Here is a 16,134-nt window from a genome sequence, read left to right as displayed (position 1 = left end):
AATGGCTCACATAGAAGAAGTGGAGGGTTGTGTATAGACAGAGTCAAAGCTCAGATCTGATTCTCATTCAAGGGTTGTGAAACAGGGAATATATTTATCCCTTCTCTTCAAGACAGCAATACTACATTATGAGCCCAATTACTTGTACCACTAAAGAATGACATTTTATTTTTTGTTGTTGAATGTATAATTGAAAAATAATTTTTTTCCAATGTTGTTTAAGTGTACCACCTTTATCTGTAGGCACTGTATCAAAAGGATCATACTCCAAATATGCCAATTTCCATGTACTTATGATTTCAAATGACTGTATAAACACATTTTCAGCATACTGGACCATGATTGTCTTTCAAACTAATTCCATCACAGAATCATCTTGAATCAGACTTTAAGGTAAAACTTCTTTGACAATAATTTCTCAAACTAATAAAAAAAAAAGCAAAATTTTGATCGAAGGGCGATCTAAAAGAATATTAATTTATCAACTTTTGCTTACTTGCTGCATAACTAAGATTAGCCTATTCTGCATAACATTGTGGGATGATAAATTCCATGTCATGGTGTCAAAAAATTCTTGCAAAACCTGAGAACATAAAATGGACATAAAGTTACAAAGCATCTTTTAATTGTGGCCTTTAACAAAAAAAGCTACAATATTTATCTTCAGATATTACAAATTGAGTATGAAAATATTTTCAACCAACACTGAATAGTCTGATTCGCACACGTTTTCCTCTATAAAGGAAATTAGTACATGGAGGTTTGTGAACATGTTTCCTTGAATCTTAAACATTTTAACACAATCAGCACAGAATGATGACATAGGTTCTTACAAAGGGTTTCAAATAAATACCCTCCATAAAAAGCTGAAAAGGTCCCTGTCATGTTACACACAAGCATACTTATGAACCTTTTAAATAAAAACTATGAAGATCCATCACTCATTTGAAACTGGTAAAAAGAAAAAAAACATAAAACACAAAGTGAAAACTCCTTTCAAGTTCTACAAATGAAGGCAATGTCCATACAAGTCCAACAAGCCACGGTCTGATGTAGAGCGCAGCCTTTTAGCTGGAAGCAAAGATGTGACGATCTTGTCAGACCCTCAGTCAGATCACTTCCCACCTGTAAGTAAAAAAAACAAAAAAAAAAACAATGACAATATTAAACGATCAGAAAACGTGCTTTATAAACCATGTGACAACACTTCCTACATTCAGAGAGACAAATAAAAATGTACAGCGCACAGGAAGCCGGCTAACCTCTAAATCCACGTCCACCTCCTCCTCTTCCTCCTCTGAAGCCTCCCCCTCGTCCACCTCCAAATCCTCCACCTCTCCCACCTCCACCACGTCCACCTCCAAATCCTCCTCCCCTGCCACCTCGGAAACCTCCTGAAACAAAAACAAAGCAGAATTAATTAAATCTCTCTTCCAAGCCATACTCTTAATAAGCAGATGTTAAGTCTTTCTTTCCACTTTAAATTCAGAGCATTTAAAAATAGTGCGTCAACAAGAAAAAACAGGCTAATCTACCTCCAATGTTCTGCACACTTAATAGATTAAAATGAGAACTTGATGCCTCACCCCCACGTCCACCACCTCTTCCTCCACCTCGGCCTCCTCTCGGCGGCCCCTTTTCGCCTGGTGGCCTTGGGAGGAATCGTTGCAAAGGGAGGAGCTTCATTGGATCTATATAAAACTAAAGCAAGAACCAGTAATTACAGACTGTTTAGCAATTGGACGCATCCAAGTTCACTACTTAAAAATGTTCAGGAAGACCTTTTGTACCTTCTGTAACTTCTTAAACGAAGATGCCTTCATATTTTCAGAAAGTTTGACTGAAAAATACTGCAGAGATAGGTTAAGGAGTGAACAGGATTCTGGGTAACACTGATATTTAACCCACAGCAGTTCCCCACAAGGTGTCGCCTCAGAGATTTAGGGACTGAAATAAACACAGAAAGGATACAAAGTCTCGGAGCTGGCCGAATATCTCATCCACTTTTCCAATCTGCTCTTTGTTTTCCAAGTAAACTGGTGCATTAAAGTAAGGAACCTTGTTTTCTTCTGTCGTACATTTGCACACGATGTCATCTTCACATGGATGCATGAATTCTCCAAGTGCTGCAGAGAGGAAAGACAACGAAACACAGCCAGTTGTGTAAAACATACTGCAGCCATCAGGAGCAGTTTTTCTTTAAGTCTGCAACTCTGCAAAAAGAATGTACGCAGTTTAGACAAACTGTCGGGGGGTGGGGGGGTTAAAAATGCAGTATTCTGTTGTGATTACGGCTTGGATGTTTACTGGGACAGAGGAGTCAGGAAAATATACAAATGCAATTTCAGAACAGATACTGCAATCAGATTTTCCAGCTTTAGCTGAATAATCATTCCCTTTTTAAACAGATTTAAAACATTTCATGGGGCCTTACCACATGATTGTCATGAACTCGTCTAATAGATGACTCAGTGAACATGACCAACAAAAGTGTGACAGACAAGGAGAGGGATGGTATGAACTTGGAAAATCATTGTCCAGGTCAAACATGCAACATAATTTAAAACCTAAGCTGCAGTCTTGATTTGTCAACTGGATTATTCTATCTCAAACCATCAAATTAGAATTTGTAAAAGAATAAATCGGACTGAATGCATTTGTTTTTGAATAACAATATCTCAAGAACTAATAAAGATAAAAGCCTGAAGTTTATTTTATTTCTTCAGCTCAAAGAAATTGTTCACCATAGATTTATCTAAAGATCAGTGTTTGCTGAACCCTTGCTTAATGCACTGAGAAACAAATATGTGATGTCTTAAGTAACTGAAAGCAACATTGTATGTCTGTATTCAAAAATTATTTAGATATATTTGGAGAAGCATTTCTATGATTAAAAAGTATTCTATATGTTTTGTTTGAATATGACATGCAACTACGTATAGTTCAGAAAATATCACTAGCTGAATTCTGTATTATCAGTTTTTCTGGTAACGTGCTCAACAATGATGGCTTCACTTTGTTCCATATAGAATAGATTTATTGTCATCATACATGGGGACACGATGAAAATATAAGTAGCTGCCATTGAGTGGTGCATTGAAACAAGCTAATTCAACTACAATAAATAAAAGAATCAAATGTACATTTAAAATAAAACTATATTAAGAACTCCAACATATGCAAAAGAGGAAAGATATACACGGTTAGGAGGTAATGAGATCAAATAAAAACAATAAAATTGAAAAAAAATATGGACAGGAGATTGCGCATAGTATTATTAAAAGTGACACTGTGTTCTTGTTTTGAGTTCAGAAGTTTGATGGACTGTGGGAAAACTGAAAATATTGGGCTTATACCTTTGGTAGCCTGAGATATCAATATCAATGTGTGACAGTGGCTCAACAGGCAATTTAAAAATGAAGAAACATCTAAAAAACAAAACAAAACATGATATTAGCACAAAAGGTCAGACACCATTTTAAATATTATGGTTTATGACAAAAGTTTCAAGCACATTAGAAATATTTGAGCAGAAGGACCCGATGACTTTAAGCGGAATAAACCAACTGTCCATCCATCCATTCTCTAAACACCGCTTTATCCTCACTAGGGTCGCGGGGGGTGCTGGAGCCTATCCCAGCTGACTCGGGCGAAGGCAGGGGACACCCTGGACAGGTCGCCAGTCTGTCGCAGGGCTACATATACAGACAATCACACTCGCATTCACATCTACGGGCAATTTAGAGTAATCAATTAACCTCAGCATATTTTGGACTGTGGGAGGAAGCTGGAGTACCTGGAGAAAACCCACGCATGCACAGTGAGAACATGCAAACTCCATGCAGAAAGATCCCAGGCCCACTGAATAAACCAACTGGATTGATTGAAATCAGTTAAATGTTGAGTGAGAATGTTTACAAGTAAGAAACTGCTAATTATGGTAAATTTGTTTTGAGATTAACTGGTCATCACACCCATCTAGTAGATGAAACAGTTAACGTTACTTCTGCCATAATACTGATCTTCAGAAAGTACTACTAGTGTGTTGCTAAGGTGGAAACAGCATGGCCAAACAGTTCATTGAGCCAAGGGAAGTCTTCCTGTTTATGAGTGAACAAACTCACCGACAACATATTCCGGAGGACCATAGTCTTGCTGTCTGTTAAAACCACCTCTTCCACCTCCCCGTCCAAATCCTCCACCTCTGCCTCCTCCAAACCCTCCTCTGCCTCCTCCACCTCGGTTAAAACCTCCACCTCTTCCACCGCCTCGTCCGCCTCCTCCTCTGTACGACATGTTTCTTCAAATCCTCTGCAAATAGGAACGCCAGGATAAATTAAACACGACACAAAAACACAGTATTCAACATTACAAAGCGTAGTTAAACACGCAGGAGCGAATGCACTGCTCTCAACAGTGTGGCTTTAGAGGCACTGCACAACTTCGTGCTAACGTGTTAGCTTAATTCAGTCATTCAAACTTCGAAATTCATGCACATTTTCAAACAAAAAAACAAGACGACGTGTATTTACTTAAAAACGGAAACACTACTAAAGTCTGAAACATTATTTAGACTAAATTAAACCAAATAACTCACAAATTTAATCGACAGCCTGCTTTTCTCGCTGCCGCTGACTTCCATGCGATAATAACACGTGTGACCACACACTGCCGTAAAGGTACCAGTAGTGTTGGGAAATGTCGTAAATTGCGCATCAGTCAAATTTAAAGAAATAGACACGACTGTTGGTGGAGCGAGACTTGTTGAGACAAGAAACTCGGTAAGCATGACTTCATCTAATCTAATACAAAATAGATAGAAAATGATACGAAGTTGTCTCTGTGTGACTTTGTGATAAACACAGATGTATGTTTCGATAATTTTTTTGTTCAAATGCAGGTTGTTTATTTTGGAAACGTCACTCAAAATGAAAACAGCAGGTCAGGTATGGAAAAAGCTCTTTCTATGATGTTTCCACTCGGTTATAAATAGACTGGTGTTATTGAGCCTGCTATTTCTGACAACAGCTGAAGTATGTTTTTCATGACCCAGTTTACATGAGACAGACCCACCCACGCCTCATTTAGCTGTAAGTGGGATGTAATTCACAACAAATCGCAGAGCATATGTGTTTTTGTCCTTTAGGTGATCAAATGTAAAGCAGCTGTTGTTTGGGAGCCTGGCAGAGCTCTGGTTATTGAGGAGGTGGAAGTGGCCCCACCCAAAGCCCATGAAGTCAGGATCAAGGTGAGCTGCACATCCCAACACAAGCAATATGCATGTTTGCTTTTTGGGGCATAGGTTGTAAGTGCTGGAATATGTAATGCCACAGAGCATAAAAGTCAGTGTCTACATGGTTCATTAATGTAAAAATGAGACGCACTGTTAAATTCTGTAATGGACGCATTAGTGGAGACTAAAGACCAGAATTGTGTTCCTCATTTGGGTCATCCAGTTTAAATTTGATGACGCATGTGATAAATGCTAACATGAAATGTATGCAGGTTGTGCAACATCTCTATCTACTTCCTGAAACTGTCACTAAAATCAACACCTTTCTACCTGTGCAGATAGTTGCCACAGGCGTGTGCCATACCGACTGGGAATACCTGTATGACACTCACAAAGGGATGAAATCCAGACCGTTCCCTTTAGTTCTCGGTCATGAAGCAGCAGGCATAGTGGAGAGCGTCGGTCCAGATGTCACCACATTCTCACCGGGTAAATTGCTCTCACTTCCAACCAGCAATTTGGTTCTGGTTCTCATTTCTCTTTTTTGACACAGCTGACTGAATTGTTTTTGTTGCATTCTCAGGGGACAAGGTTATTCCTCTTTTTCTGCCATACTGCGGTGAATGTGAGCGATGTCGAAGTCCCAAAACAAATCACTGCAGGAAGAACTGGTGATTACATTACTGCGTGTTTATACAACTTTACCATATTCTTTTCACGAGGTGTCACTACACACTGTTCTATGTGGGTTTTAGGGAAAATGCACAGGTGGGTGTACTGGCTGATGGCACAAGCAGGATATCTTGCAAGGGGCAGCAGGTTTACCAGTTCCTTGGTGTCAGTTCCTTCTGCCAGTACACTGTGGTTCCCGACACCTCACTTGCAAAGATAAGAGCCGATGCACCACTGGACAAAGTATGTCTGCTAGGCTGTGGTGTCTCCACTGGTTACGGTGCCGCTATTAAGACAGGCAAGGTAAGATCATTCAAATCTGCTGGACACATGCAAATTTTTTTGATTTGACATCAACTGTGATGTGGACGAGTAAGTGTTCTGTGCAGAGCCCTCTCTATCCTCAGGGCAAGAATGGGGCAAAAGCAAGACATTAAAAAAATATTTATTGCTAAAAATGTCATTTTATTAAGAGTTAAGCTTCATGTAAAAACAACAAAAATCATTTACTATGATCCGTTGCAGACTGTAGCTATAAATTTCTCTTGTTAAATGGTAGTAGATAATAATAATGTCATTGGTGTTCATTACAGTGAATTACACAAAAAGTTGGGTGGTCCTATACTAAATTAACGACATTAGTCCATAATTTATGCAGAATAAAATACTCAAAATACAAAACAATATGAAGAAAATGTTGTGGAAAAGTCTATAAGCCCATATAAAAAAATTACTGATTTTAAAAACATCCTCATCTGTTCTAAATATTTAACAAACACAAGGGCCCTCAGTAACATAGTAGCTAACTGTTAATTAAAATCAGTGAAATATTATTCCAAAAATTGGCAGAACATTTTAGGATGCTTCTTTCAAAATAGGATAAGTAGAGATCCTTATGTGCAGTATTTTGAAAGAGGAAGTGGTGTGTGATTGAGGTATGGTATACTGTATTTTTAGTATATGATTTATATAAACATGACTTTTTTAGTCAGGCTTGCTAAAACGCTAGATAAACAATAACAATTCATTCGAACATTCAATTTGAATGATCAACCTCTAAATGAGCATAATATGGGATCTTTAATTATGATTAAGTTTACATAGGAATTAAAAAGTCAATACATCCATTCTCTCTATACGCCGCTTTATCCTCACTAGGGTCGTGGGGGTGGGGTGGGGGGGTTGCTGGAGCCTATCTCAGCTGACTCAGGTGAAGGCCGGGCACACACTGGACAGGTCGCCAGTCTGTCACAGGGCTACATATACAGATGAACAATCACACACACATTCACACCTATGGGCAATTTAGAGTAACCAATTAACCTCAGCATATTTTTGGACTGTGGGAGGAAAGCCGGAGTACCCAGAGAAAACCTACATATGCACAGGGAGAACATGCAAACTCCATGCAGAAAGATCCCAGTCCCAGACCGGGATTTGAACCGGGGATCTTCTTGCTGCAAGGTGGAAGTGCTAACCACTAGCCCACTGTGCAGCCCTAAAAGTCCATACAGTGTAAACAAAATAAAATATGGTGATAAACACAGATAGAGGAATGCACTTGAAATGTAACGTATGCTGTAAATGTTATCTGTGAAAATTAAGAAGTGATCATCAATTCCTTTGATTGACTGGTTTCCAATTTGTGTGCGTCAAGGTTGAGAAAGACTCCTCGTGTGCCGTGTTTGGGCTTGGAGCAGTCGGACTGGCTGCCATCATGGGCTGCAAGGTTGCCATGGCAAAGACCATCATCGGGATTGACATCAACCCTGAGAATTTTGAGAAAGCCAGACTGTTTGGAGCCACTGAATGTATCAACCCCACTGACTTTAACAAGCCTATCCAAGAGGTTGTGGTGGAGAAGACCAAAGGAGGGGTGGACTACGCTCTGGAGTGTGTTGGAAGTCCAGTTATCATGGTGGGGGTCTCAGGTTCACTCCAAACTTTAGACAACTGAGTATTTGCAAATGCAGTTCTACAAGTACAGTAGTAATATTATAAACAGTGTTGCTACTGATGTTTGCTTCAGAAAAAAACAAAAGTCACACACTGCACAATTTACAACTGTATTTTTATATGCGTTTATTATGTCATTTAAGAAGTATTTTTTTAATGACATCAGGTCTGCCTCTTGTCCTAGAGTGCTGCACTTGAGTCCACAGCAGATGCCTGGGGCATGTGCGTCATTGCTGGATGGACAGAGACAGAATCAATGTCCGTCCTGGTCGAAAAGCTCCTGATGGGCCGCACTTTGAAGGGGTCTTATTTTGGAGGTGAAGTGAATACAATGCTACTGAGCATATTAGTTCAGGCAAAAAACAAAAAACAAAAAAAAAGGGTTCCTCTAATGTGTCAGTTTTATGTTAAGTAGTATGATTGGAAACTGAGTGACCATTGCAATGTAAAATTATGTGCATTTTTATCCAGCTACAGATCCACCTCGAAATACAAAAAAAATATTTGGTGTTGCATTTCTGAGGCCAATTTGATTTTAGACTTCAGGAAAGTGTTTACTAAAACATCACTTGTAAACATGTTTTGATTATGGCTTCAACTACAGATTTGTGTTGATTAATAATTCAAATATTAAGAGCTAAAATCAGTTCATGGATTTAACTGGAATTTGATGAAACTGCCCCGCTATCACAGAACAAAGCAGTTTTTAGTTACTTTTCAACAGGAGTACAAGCACAAATTCACAGGTCACAGTAACCTCAAACTACTGAGGCCCAAATACAACACAACACACAACATCTAACGTTTGATGTATTTCTGACACCAAGTGTGTGATCACATTTGCATCCTGAAACCAAACATTCTGATATGATAAACAGTTAGTCTGTGCTCATTATTATCAGGATGGAAAGTTGTGGAACACAGGAAACCAAAAGGAAGTAGAAAGTGATGAACACTATGTCAACAAGTACCCCGAAGTCGTAAAGCCTCAGCCTTAACAAGTAATCACAAAGTAACTTCTGACATGTACTGAATCTAACATCAGAGGCCACAGGAGGAGCATTTCACTCACTTGGCACTAAAGAAACAGTGATCGGAAAAGTGTCTTTCTTCGGGATCGATATTGATCACTGGCGTTGGTTCATAATACCTGAGTTCTGTCTTCTTCTTGTACAGGTTGGAAGAGTGTACTGGATGTGGCCTAAACTGGTGGATGACTACATGGACAACAAGCTGAAGCTGGATGAGTTTATCACTCACACACGGCAACTGAATCAAATCAATGAGGCCTTCGATCTCCTAAAAGATGGTAAAAGGTAAGGATTTGATTGTATACGTTTCTATGTAGTTGGTAGTTTTTAATGTTTGTATGTATCTTTTTATTAACCTGCATTTTCCAAATTGCTTTACATAGTCGCATTACAGGCAAGTAAACCTTCACATTTTTCTAGTTCTGACTGGCTTTATGGAAGAAGTTAGTCTTAGGTCCATAAAAAGCGTGTGTGTCAAAAACTATACTTCCTGAAGCTTTACCCTTTAAAACTGGATGCAACTTCAGTGTCTTTCATATAATGGTTACAGGAAATACACACATATGCAACATCAGCTCAACTTCCTCTCTGTTCTTATCACACAGACCGTGTCAAGATGTTCAGTTTGTTTGTGCAAAACAACAGATTCAGTATTTAAAACAGGGGAAGTTGAAAAAATTGTTGTGAAATCACAAGAACTCGACATATTCTTCAGAAAGATATGGATGATACACTGTAAATGCACAGCACTAGTTTTATTCTACATGTTGTCTAGTTGTTTTCATCAGCTAGTCTGCAAAATATTTTCTTAACAAATCAATTACTATTCATCTAAAATAATTTTTCATTTAATCCATTATGTACATCTACTTAGGTCTTGTTGTGCCAAACTATTGAGGAAAAAGTAGTCAGTTTACAGTTAGAGGAAACCATAGAAACTAGCAATATTTACATCGATGAATGTTGGCTTAAAGAACTAATTATAAAGCATTTTCAAGTTCTCTCAATTGATTAATTGTGTAAATCGTTGCAGTTCTCTCGTCTGTAATATATATTAAGGTGAACAATTATCCTAACTTGGCTTCTTTTCTCTTCTTAGCGTCCGTACTGTCATCTATCTGCACGACTCTCAAGAGACAGATGGACCTTCAGATGCTATCTAATGAGACGAAGGAATCATAACGATATTTTACAGACAACACACAACTTTTTGTGGGATTTTCCTAAAAGATTACCTAAGATTAGTATAAAACATCATAAATTTCCCTTGAGATTAATCAAGTATCTATCTATCTATCTATCTGTCTTGATATTGATGAGTACAATATTTTCCCTGCTTTACTTTGTAGCAAATCTCCACATTTACCACCAGATGGCAGTCTTACATCATGTAAAAGCTCCAATATGTGTCCACGAATAGCTTTTAACCATATAAAAGCATTGCTTCTCAAACTGCAAAGCATTCAGTATTTTTATTCCGATTAAATTTTGAGATTGTTGTTTTTTTTTAAAATCACAACATTTATCTGAAGAAAGAGGGAAAAAAACACTGAATATTCACTCCTCCTATGTAAAATGATACAGAATGTAATTCTAAATATACAGCATCTGCAGTAACATCAGGACAAATTCTCTCTACATCTGCCACATTTGGCAGCTACACTGATCGTGATTCTGCTCCAGATATCAATGTGCAGCAATAGATGGGAAATAATACCCTTGTGTAGAAGATGGACTAAAAGACACAGGAAGCAATGGCTGAATCTGTCATCAGCCGTGGAGAAGTTCTGCTTCATGTGGTCAGGCTTACCAGATTTCATCCTCGGTAATGTTATATATATTGATTTAAAAGGGAGTCACCAAGAAGGGCTTGGATAACAGTTGTGGGCTGTCAGGAGAGAAGACAAAAGGTTGTTTGGGGAATGCCTCTCTGTGAAGAACTGAATAGCTGTCGAAAGAATTTGTTTTATTGGAGTTCCGTTCAGATCAAATGAATACCCTTGGCGGTTACCCCACTTTCCATCTTTATTTAAAATGGAAAATAAATTGGTGCTCTTCCTCTTACGTTGGTCTCCTCTGCCTGTATGCTATCAATCACCCTACTATACAGCTTAGTTTAGATCACCTACTGCCAGAAAATTCCTAAGTAAAAGTTTTTTTTTTTTGAGAATAGAAAGCAGAATAATGCAGATAGTGGAGAAGTAGATGGAGATAAGAGTGGAAGATCAAAAGAAAAGGGAAGATGAGTTTTGACAGGTGGTTATGCGACTGGGCACCGTTCATCTGCAAATGTTGGACATGCTCGCAGATTTATAAGGCTTTCTTGGGACATGTGTCTGAATGTCTGCCTCATTTATGGGAAAAACTATCCAAAGTGACGACCATAAGTCTCCTACGTTTTTTTTTTTCTTCCCCTCTTTGTTTTTGATCCCTGCAACCTCCAGAATTGTCACAGTGTTGTGCAACCGATACAGGGAGGACATGCTTTCTGAATTACAACCACAGACTCGCGTGCATTTTTGAAAGTCTTAACTGTCCATCTTGTCGTGTTTCCCATTCATCTGAGCAGCTTTCGGCACATCTCTTTTGGATAGCATGAAGTGGTATTGGAGTCGAATAGTATAGAGAGCAACCCTGACATTGCAAATTGTATTTATACTTTTATGCCTGTGTTCTTTTTTATCTTACCTCCTGCTATGATCACTCCACTGTGACATCTCTTTTTAAACGCGGGACTTCATGAAAATAGCTGACAACAGATAGCTAGATGACGTAAATGCCGTCGCACAAATAAAGGTATGCTGGAAAAAAATGTCAAAAAAGTGCTTGCCTTTCTTTCGCAATATTTAGATTGGGGATCAAGGGATTTCCTCTGATTTATTTAAGCTATAATTCCTGTGTGACAGATGGAATGATGGCAAATTAAATATGATGAGAACATAAAAAATAGGTGGGAAACACCCTTTTTTAAACAAAGACAGGCGTTTTATTGTCAAAAACAAACACAACAGACTACACAGCTGCCCATTTCTACACTTTCTAAGTGGGAAATTCTCACAATAATTAGATCATTCAAGTCATTCAAGGCATATAAAAGATATAAACCAGAAGCTACAACTCCTACTGTTCTAGTATCCCCAGCTTAGTGTTACATGTTTTCTTATATTTGTATGATTTTTTGTAAATGATTTCAGTACATATAGAAGAGCACTTTCTCTGCACAAGGGAAAGAATTAGTCAGATGATGTGTTCTCCCAGCACTAGATGTCCAATACTAACTTAGGATAGTTTTTATATTTGTTTAGCTTTACCTGATGTTAGTTCTGCTTTACATTCTGGCTGTTTCTCTAGTGAAAACAACATGTGGTGAGAATTCAAATAGCAGGCATCAAGAGTAAGTGGCTTTTTTCTTGTTGGAAAGTGATCTGCAGATTGGATTTTCTCAAGATCAGAATGTTTTTGCCCAGGTGAGAGAGTCTGACACATGCTGAAGCCACACCTTGAGTAAGTACTTTTTTTTTCTATCTGGGGCAGCATAAATGTTGCATATTTAACTCTGAAATTCATTGCAAACTTTATTGGAACCATTAGTTGAACTTGGAGCAACTAATGTTCATATGATATACAGTTTTTCCCCAAAACTATTTGACATAGCACAGTAGGAAAAAACTCAGGTCTAGAATAATATTAATGGAGCTAAATTCCATATTGCTGCTTCTGTTTTCTGATATCGTGTGTGCTCACTAACTGTCATCCTTCCATGGCTTACTTCAGATTTGTGATGAGTCGAAATGTCTGCTATGAAAAAAACTACTATTACATTATGAGCACTGACTATTTTCATTCAGCATTTTTCTATTCTTTCCTGTGCAAAGTCATTACAGGGATTATGTTCTGTAAAGGGTGTCATCTCTGCGCCGTCACACAAATTTTACATACACCTGTTGCTCATAATGTGAGCCATATATCTTGTGACATCATAAACGTGAAATATGGAATCAAATTAATCATCCCAAAAAAAACTCCACATCAGTGAGAAATACGCTAGAGGGAAGACACATTTGAAAGAGACACAGACTTAGGGACAGATATACTGTATAGCCCCATGGCTATGGAAGAACGGCCCACTTAAGTCACTAAAGACTGCCAATGTGAGGCCCCTGTTTTATCAGCAAATCCTGGCCATTATACGCCTAATGCCAGGCATTGCCTGTGACATCCCCGGTCTTTCACTGACACGGTTAGCTTTAGCTTCTGTGTCAGTGGAATATACTGAGCTTCACTAGAGGACAGCACAATACGGCGCTTAGTGTCTTGGAAGGACAACTGGTTTTCCGCTGCATTAGTGCACTGTGCAGTGACAAATCTGGCACAGTAGGGTATGTTGTTTTCAAGTGAAAGCCTATTTTTATCTGGAAAATGTCAGTACTTTTAGAAAACATTAAAATGATTGCCATGTGTTAGGCTGAATAACAATGCATTTGACATTATAAAAGATCTTAGAATTGAATCTTGAAAGTGCCAGTCCTGACCTTTTTCATGGAACAACACTTATCTACTTTTATTATAATGTACAGTGGCACATTTTGGATGGATATGCGTAAGAAGTAAAGTAATAGAACATGTGTTGCGACATCGTATATTTATATGGATTTTTTTTGTCAGTGCTTCCATGCATACAGTATAAAAATCTATCATTCCAATCCTCAGAGGCCTTTTGGTAAGACAAAACCTTTAACCCTGAAAATGACTGCATCATGCTCTTCTCACCGAGCCATGCAGGACCATGTGTTTTGTATTTTGTAACCTGTCAATCGTGACGATGTTTTATAGTTAAGTTGCAACAGAAATAGACAACAAAGACGAGGATTAGATGGACCACACATGGCTATTACCAAAGAGACACAAACACACATGCACACACACAATGAGATGTATGCGTGACAGGTCTAAGCTTTTGTTGTGCTTTGTCTGACAGCAGCAGTAAAGTAGTAATTGAGAGATTAGCTCTAAGGTGCTATCATGGCACTCCTTTGTTTGGTCTCTCCCTTATTGGTCACACTGCACATTACCAACAGGCATGAGAAGGAGTCATACGCTCAGATAGTTTAGGTAGTTTGCCTTATTTTAGTTCCTCTGAATCTGTCATGCATGAGCTGGTCAGAAAATATTATCCACAGTAAAGACAGAGACAATAAAACCTTATGTGGACAATAGAACCATATGTGTTAATGTGCTCATACACCTTAATGCATTCACACTTGGTTGTAGTACCCTAAACAAAAGAAGTACAATAACTTTATTTTGAATCATCTGACCTTGTGGGCTTGACAGGACTTATCCATGACAAACTTGACTGTAGCCCATCCCCTCTGCCACTTATGCTTCTTTTCAATGTGCCAACGTTGAGTCAACAGAGTCATTTGATGTGGTTGTAGGGTGGAGGTAGGAGGAGATATTTCTCACAGACCCTATGTGTTTACCCCCTAATCCCTGAGAAGTTCACAAGCGTGAGGAAAGTACTGGGAGATTTAGCTACCTCCCAAACCTGCTCAGTTTGCCGCTCCCCAGTTTCCCACAGCCACATGGGACTCAGGTAGTTTCTGGGAATGCTTGTGAAAGTCAGATTTTTGTGATCGTAGGAACACAATTAGTGCAAAATAGATGGTAGTGCACCTCTATTGAACAATCTACAATGGCCTATTTATGCTGCAGTGATGATGTTCATCAAAATATGGTGACATCATGTGCTACAAAGCTCTAAATTTATTACAATATCATTAAAAAAACTTTACAATCTATCTATTTTCATTTGAGCCAATTGCAGTTTAGCATTTAGCAACTAAATACTAAATGCCAGAGAGATTTCTAATACTAAAATACATAATTTGAATAAACCAACTTGTCCAGGCTGCAGGTCAGCGGCAGACAGCCACTTGTTGTGTTTGGCCTGGAGTTGTTACAGTATGTCTGCTTTTTTTACATTTCTGTCTTGCTTGATGTATCTTGCATCACTTGCGCAAATGATTTTCAAGGTCGCGGTAAGACAGGAAAATTCAAAATGAGTATGTGGTTGGTCACAGTTACCTTGTTATACCACCACAGTAAAGTACATCATTCTGTTTTTCTCCTTCACCTCACAGTAAGTCACTGTTGTCTCCCAAATCACAGTTCTGTGGCTCAGTGCCAGGCCACAAAAAGATTGGGCCAATCCCAAAAAATACACTCCTAACTGAGCGTAGTTGAAACACTCTTCTTTGACTGGTAATTGTGGTGAAGGAAAAAGAAACCTGAAATGATCCATTATAGGTGCCTGGGCCCATTACTCATTCTCAAGCATCCCACACTTTCAATTATACATTGGCAAGAGGGATGGACGTGAGTAATGCTGAATTTACATTTACGTATATCTGAAGTCAGAAAAATGAGTCAGTAATTCTTATCCACTTTGGTATTGCCACTGGGAGGCTGAATAGCTAGCAAAAAGCCCCAAATAATACAATGTAGTTGATCAAATACTTGCTCAAAACCAATCTCAAAGAGATATGTAGTTTTTTCTGTTCTGTAAATACTGAACAATTTAAAGTGCAGCAGCAAACAATGACTTGGATTTTGACAGCTGACAGAAGCTTAATTTATCTGTGACAAGTGGAAATGAATGACTTATGTTGTGTATGATTTTATTGATCCCCAGTGGGAAATGCAGATTTTAAGTCAGGCATAGAAAGAATCTAACAGGGTAGGAAGCAGATAAAGAAATAACATATTCAGCAAATGAAGAAATGGCACTTAAAAGCTATGCACACTGTCAATATTATAATGCCCATTAAATAAAACAACTATTGGTGCAGATGACCTTTATACTGTATTCTATAAATTTATGTAAAACAGAATGCTACACACTACAACACACATCATAGTATATTACTGTGTCAACAAGTGCAGTTGTTTTGCTGTAATGTGCTTCTTTCAGTGTACAAGTCTGGCCAGATACCTCTCAGAGGAAAGTAGTCTAGTTCATGTGCAACAAAGTCTACAGAAGGTTTGAGTGTGGATTTTTAAAGGCCTCAAAGCTGTCAACACTTCTATGTAACATTAATACAATTACCAGCTAAATTAAATGTCAAGCTGACTTTGCAGTGGTGCATCATGGTGATCACACACCATCTGCAGTTAGTCCGTTCTTTCCATTTTTGCAGTCCATATGTTTGTTGCTTTAAAGTGCGACCCCTTCCCTCTGAT

General features: G+C 38.4%; 2 protein-coding genes across 2 annotated transcripts; one reads left to right on the top strand and one right to left on the bottom strand.

Moving 5' to 3' along the window:
- Window positions 1-603: 603 nt before the first annotated feature.
- Window positions 604-4,690, bottom strand: gar1 (GAR1 homolog, ribonucleoprotein). Its single transcript, XM_022190902.2, has 7 exons — window positions 4,598-4,690; window positions 4,125-4,311; window positions 1,972-2,126; window positions 1,791-1,850; window positions 1,587-1,701; window positions 1,263-1,394; window positions 604-1,125 (listed from the first exon to the last, which is right to left on the bottom strand). Exons 2-7 carry the CDS (start codon window positions 4,294-4,296, stop codon window positions 1,115-1,117), a joined length of 645 nt encoding a protein of 214 aa, XP_022046594.1. The 5' UTR covers window positions 4,297-4,311; window positions 4,598-4,690; the 3' UTR covers window positions 604-1,114.
- Window positions 4,691-4,700: 10 nt separating this feature from the next.
- On the top strand, window positions 4,701-10,956 carry LOC110949061 (alcohol dehydrogenase class-3-like). Its single transcript, XM_022190900.2, is given in 11 exon segments — window positions 4,701-4,781; window positions 4,901-4,946; window positions 5,147-5,248; window positions 5,572-5,722; window positions 5,817-5,904; window positions 5,989-6,208; window positions 7,563-7,823; window positions 8,046-8,178; window positions 9,038-9,060; window positions 9,062-9,177; window positions 9,992-10,956. Coding segments are annotated over 10 exon segments (1,176 nt in total). The 5' UTR covers window positions 4,701-4,781; window positions 4,901-4,928; the 3' UTR covers window positions 10,056-10,956.
- The last annotated feature ends 5,178 nt before the right edge of the window (window positions 10,957-16,134 follow it).

This window comes from Acanthochromis polyacanthus, chromosome 10 (assembly GCF_021347895.1).
Source record: "Acanthochromis polyacanthus isolate Apoly-LR-REF ecotype Palm Island chromosome 10, KAUST_Apoly_ChrSc, whole genome shotgun sequence".
Taxonomy (NCBI): Eukaryota; Metazoa; Chordata; class Actinopteri; family Pomacentridae; genus Acanthochromis; species Acanthochromis polyacanthus.
Note: the sequence above shows the minus strand (reverse complement) of the source record. Positions and strands in the feature narration are given on the sequence as shown.

Coding starts and splice junctions, on each gene's coding strand:
- gar1 (XM_022190902.2), bottom strand. CDS start 4,296: ATGTCGTACAGAGGAGGAGGCGGACGAGGCGGTGGAAGAGGTGGAGGT. Junction 2,127..4,124: donor TCCTCCGGAATATGTTGTCG/GTGAGTTTGTTC, acceptor TCCTCTCTGCAG/CACTTGGAGAATTCATGCAT. Junction 1,851..1,971: donor TCGGCCAGCTCCGAGACTTT/GTATCCTTTCTG, acceptor CTATCTCTGCAG/TATTTTTCAGTCAAACTTTC.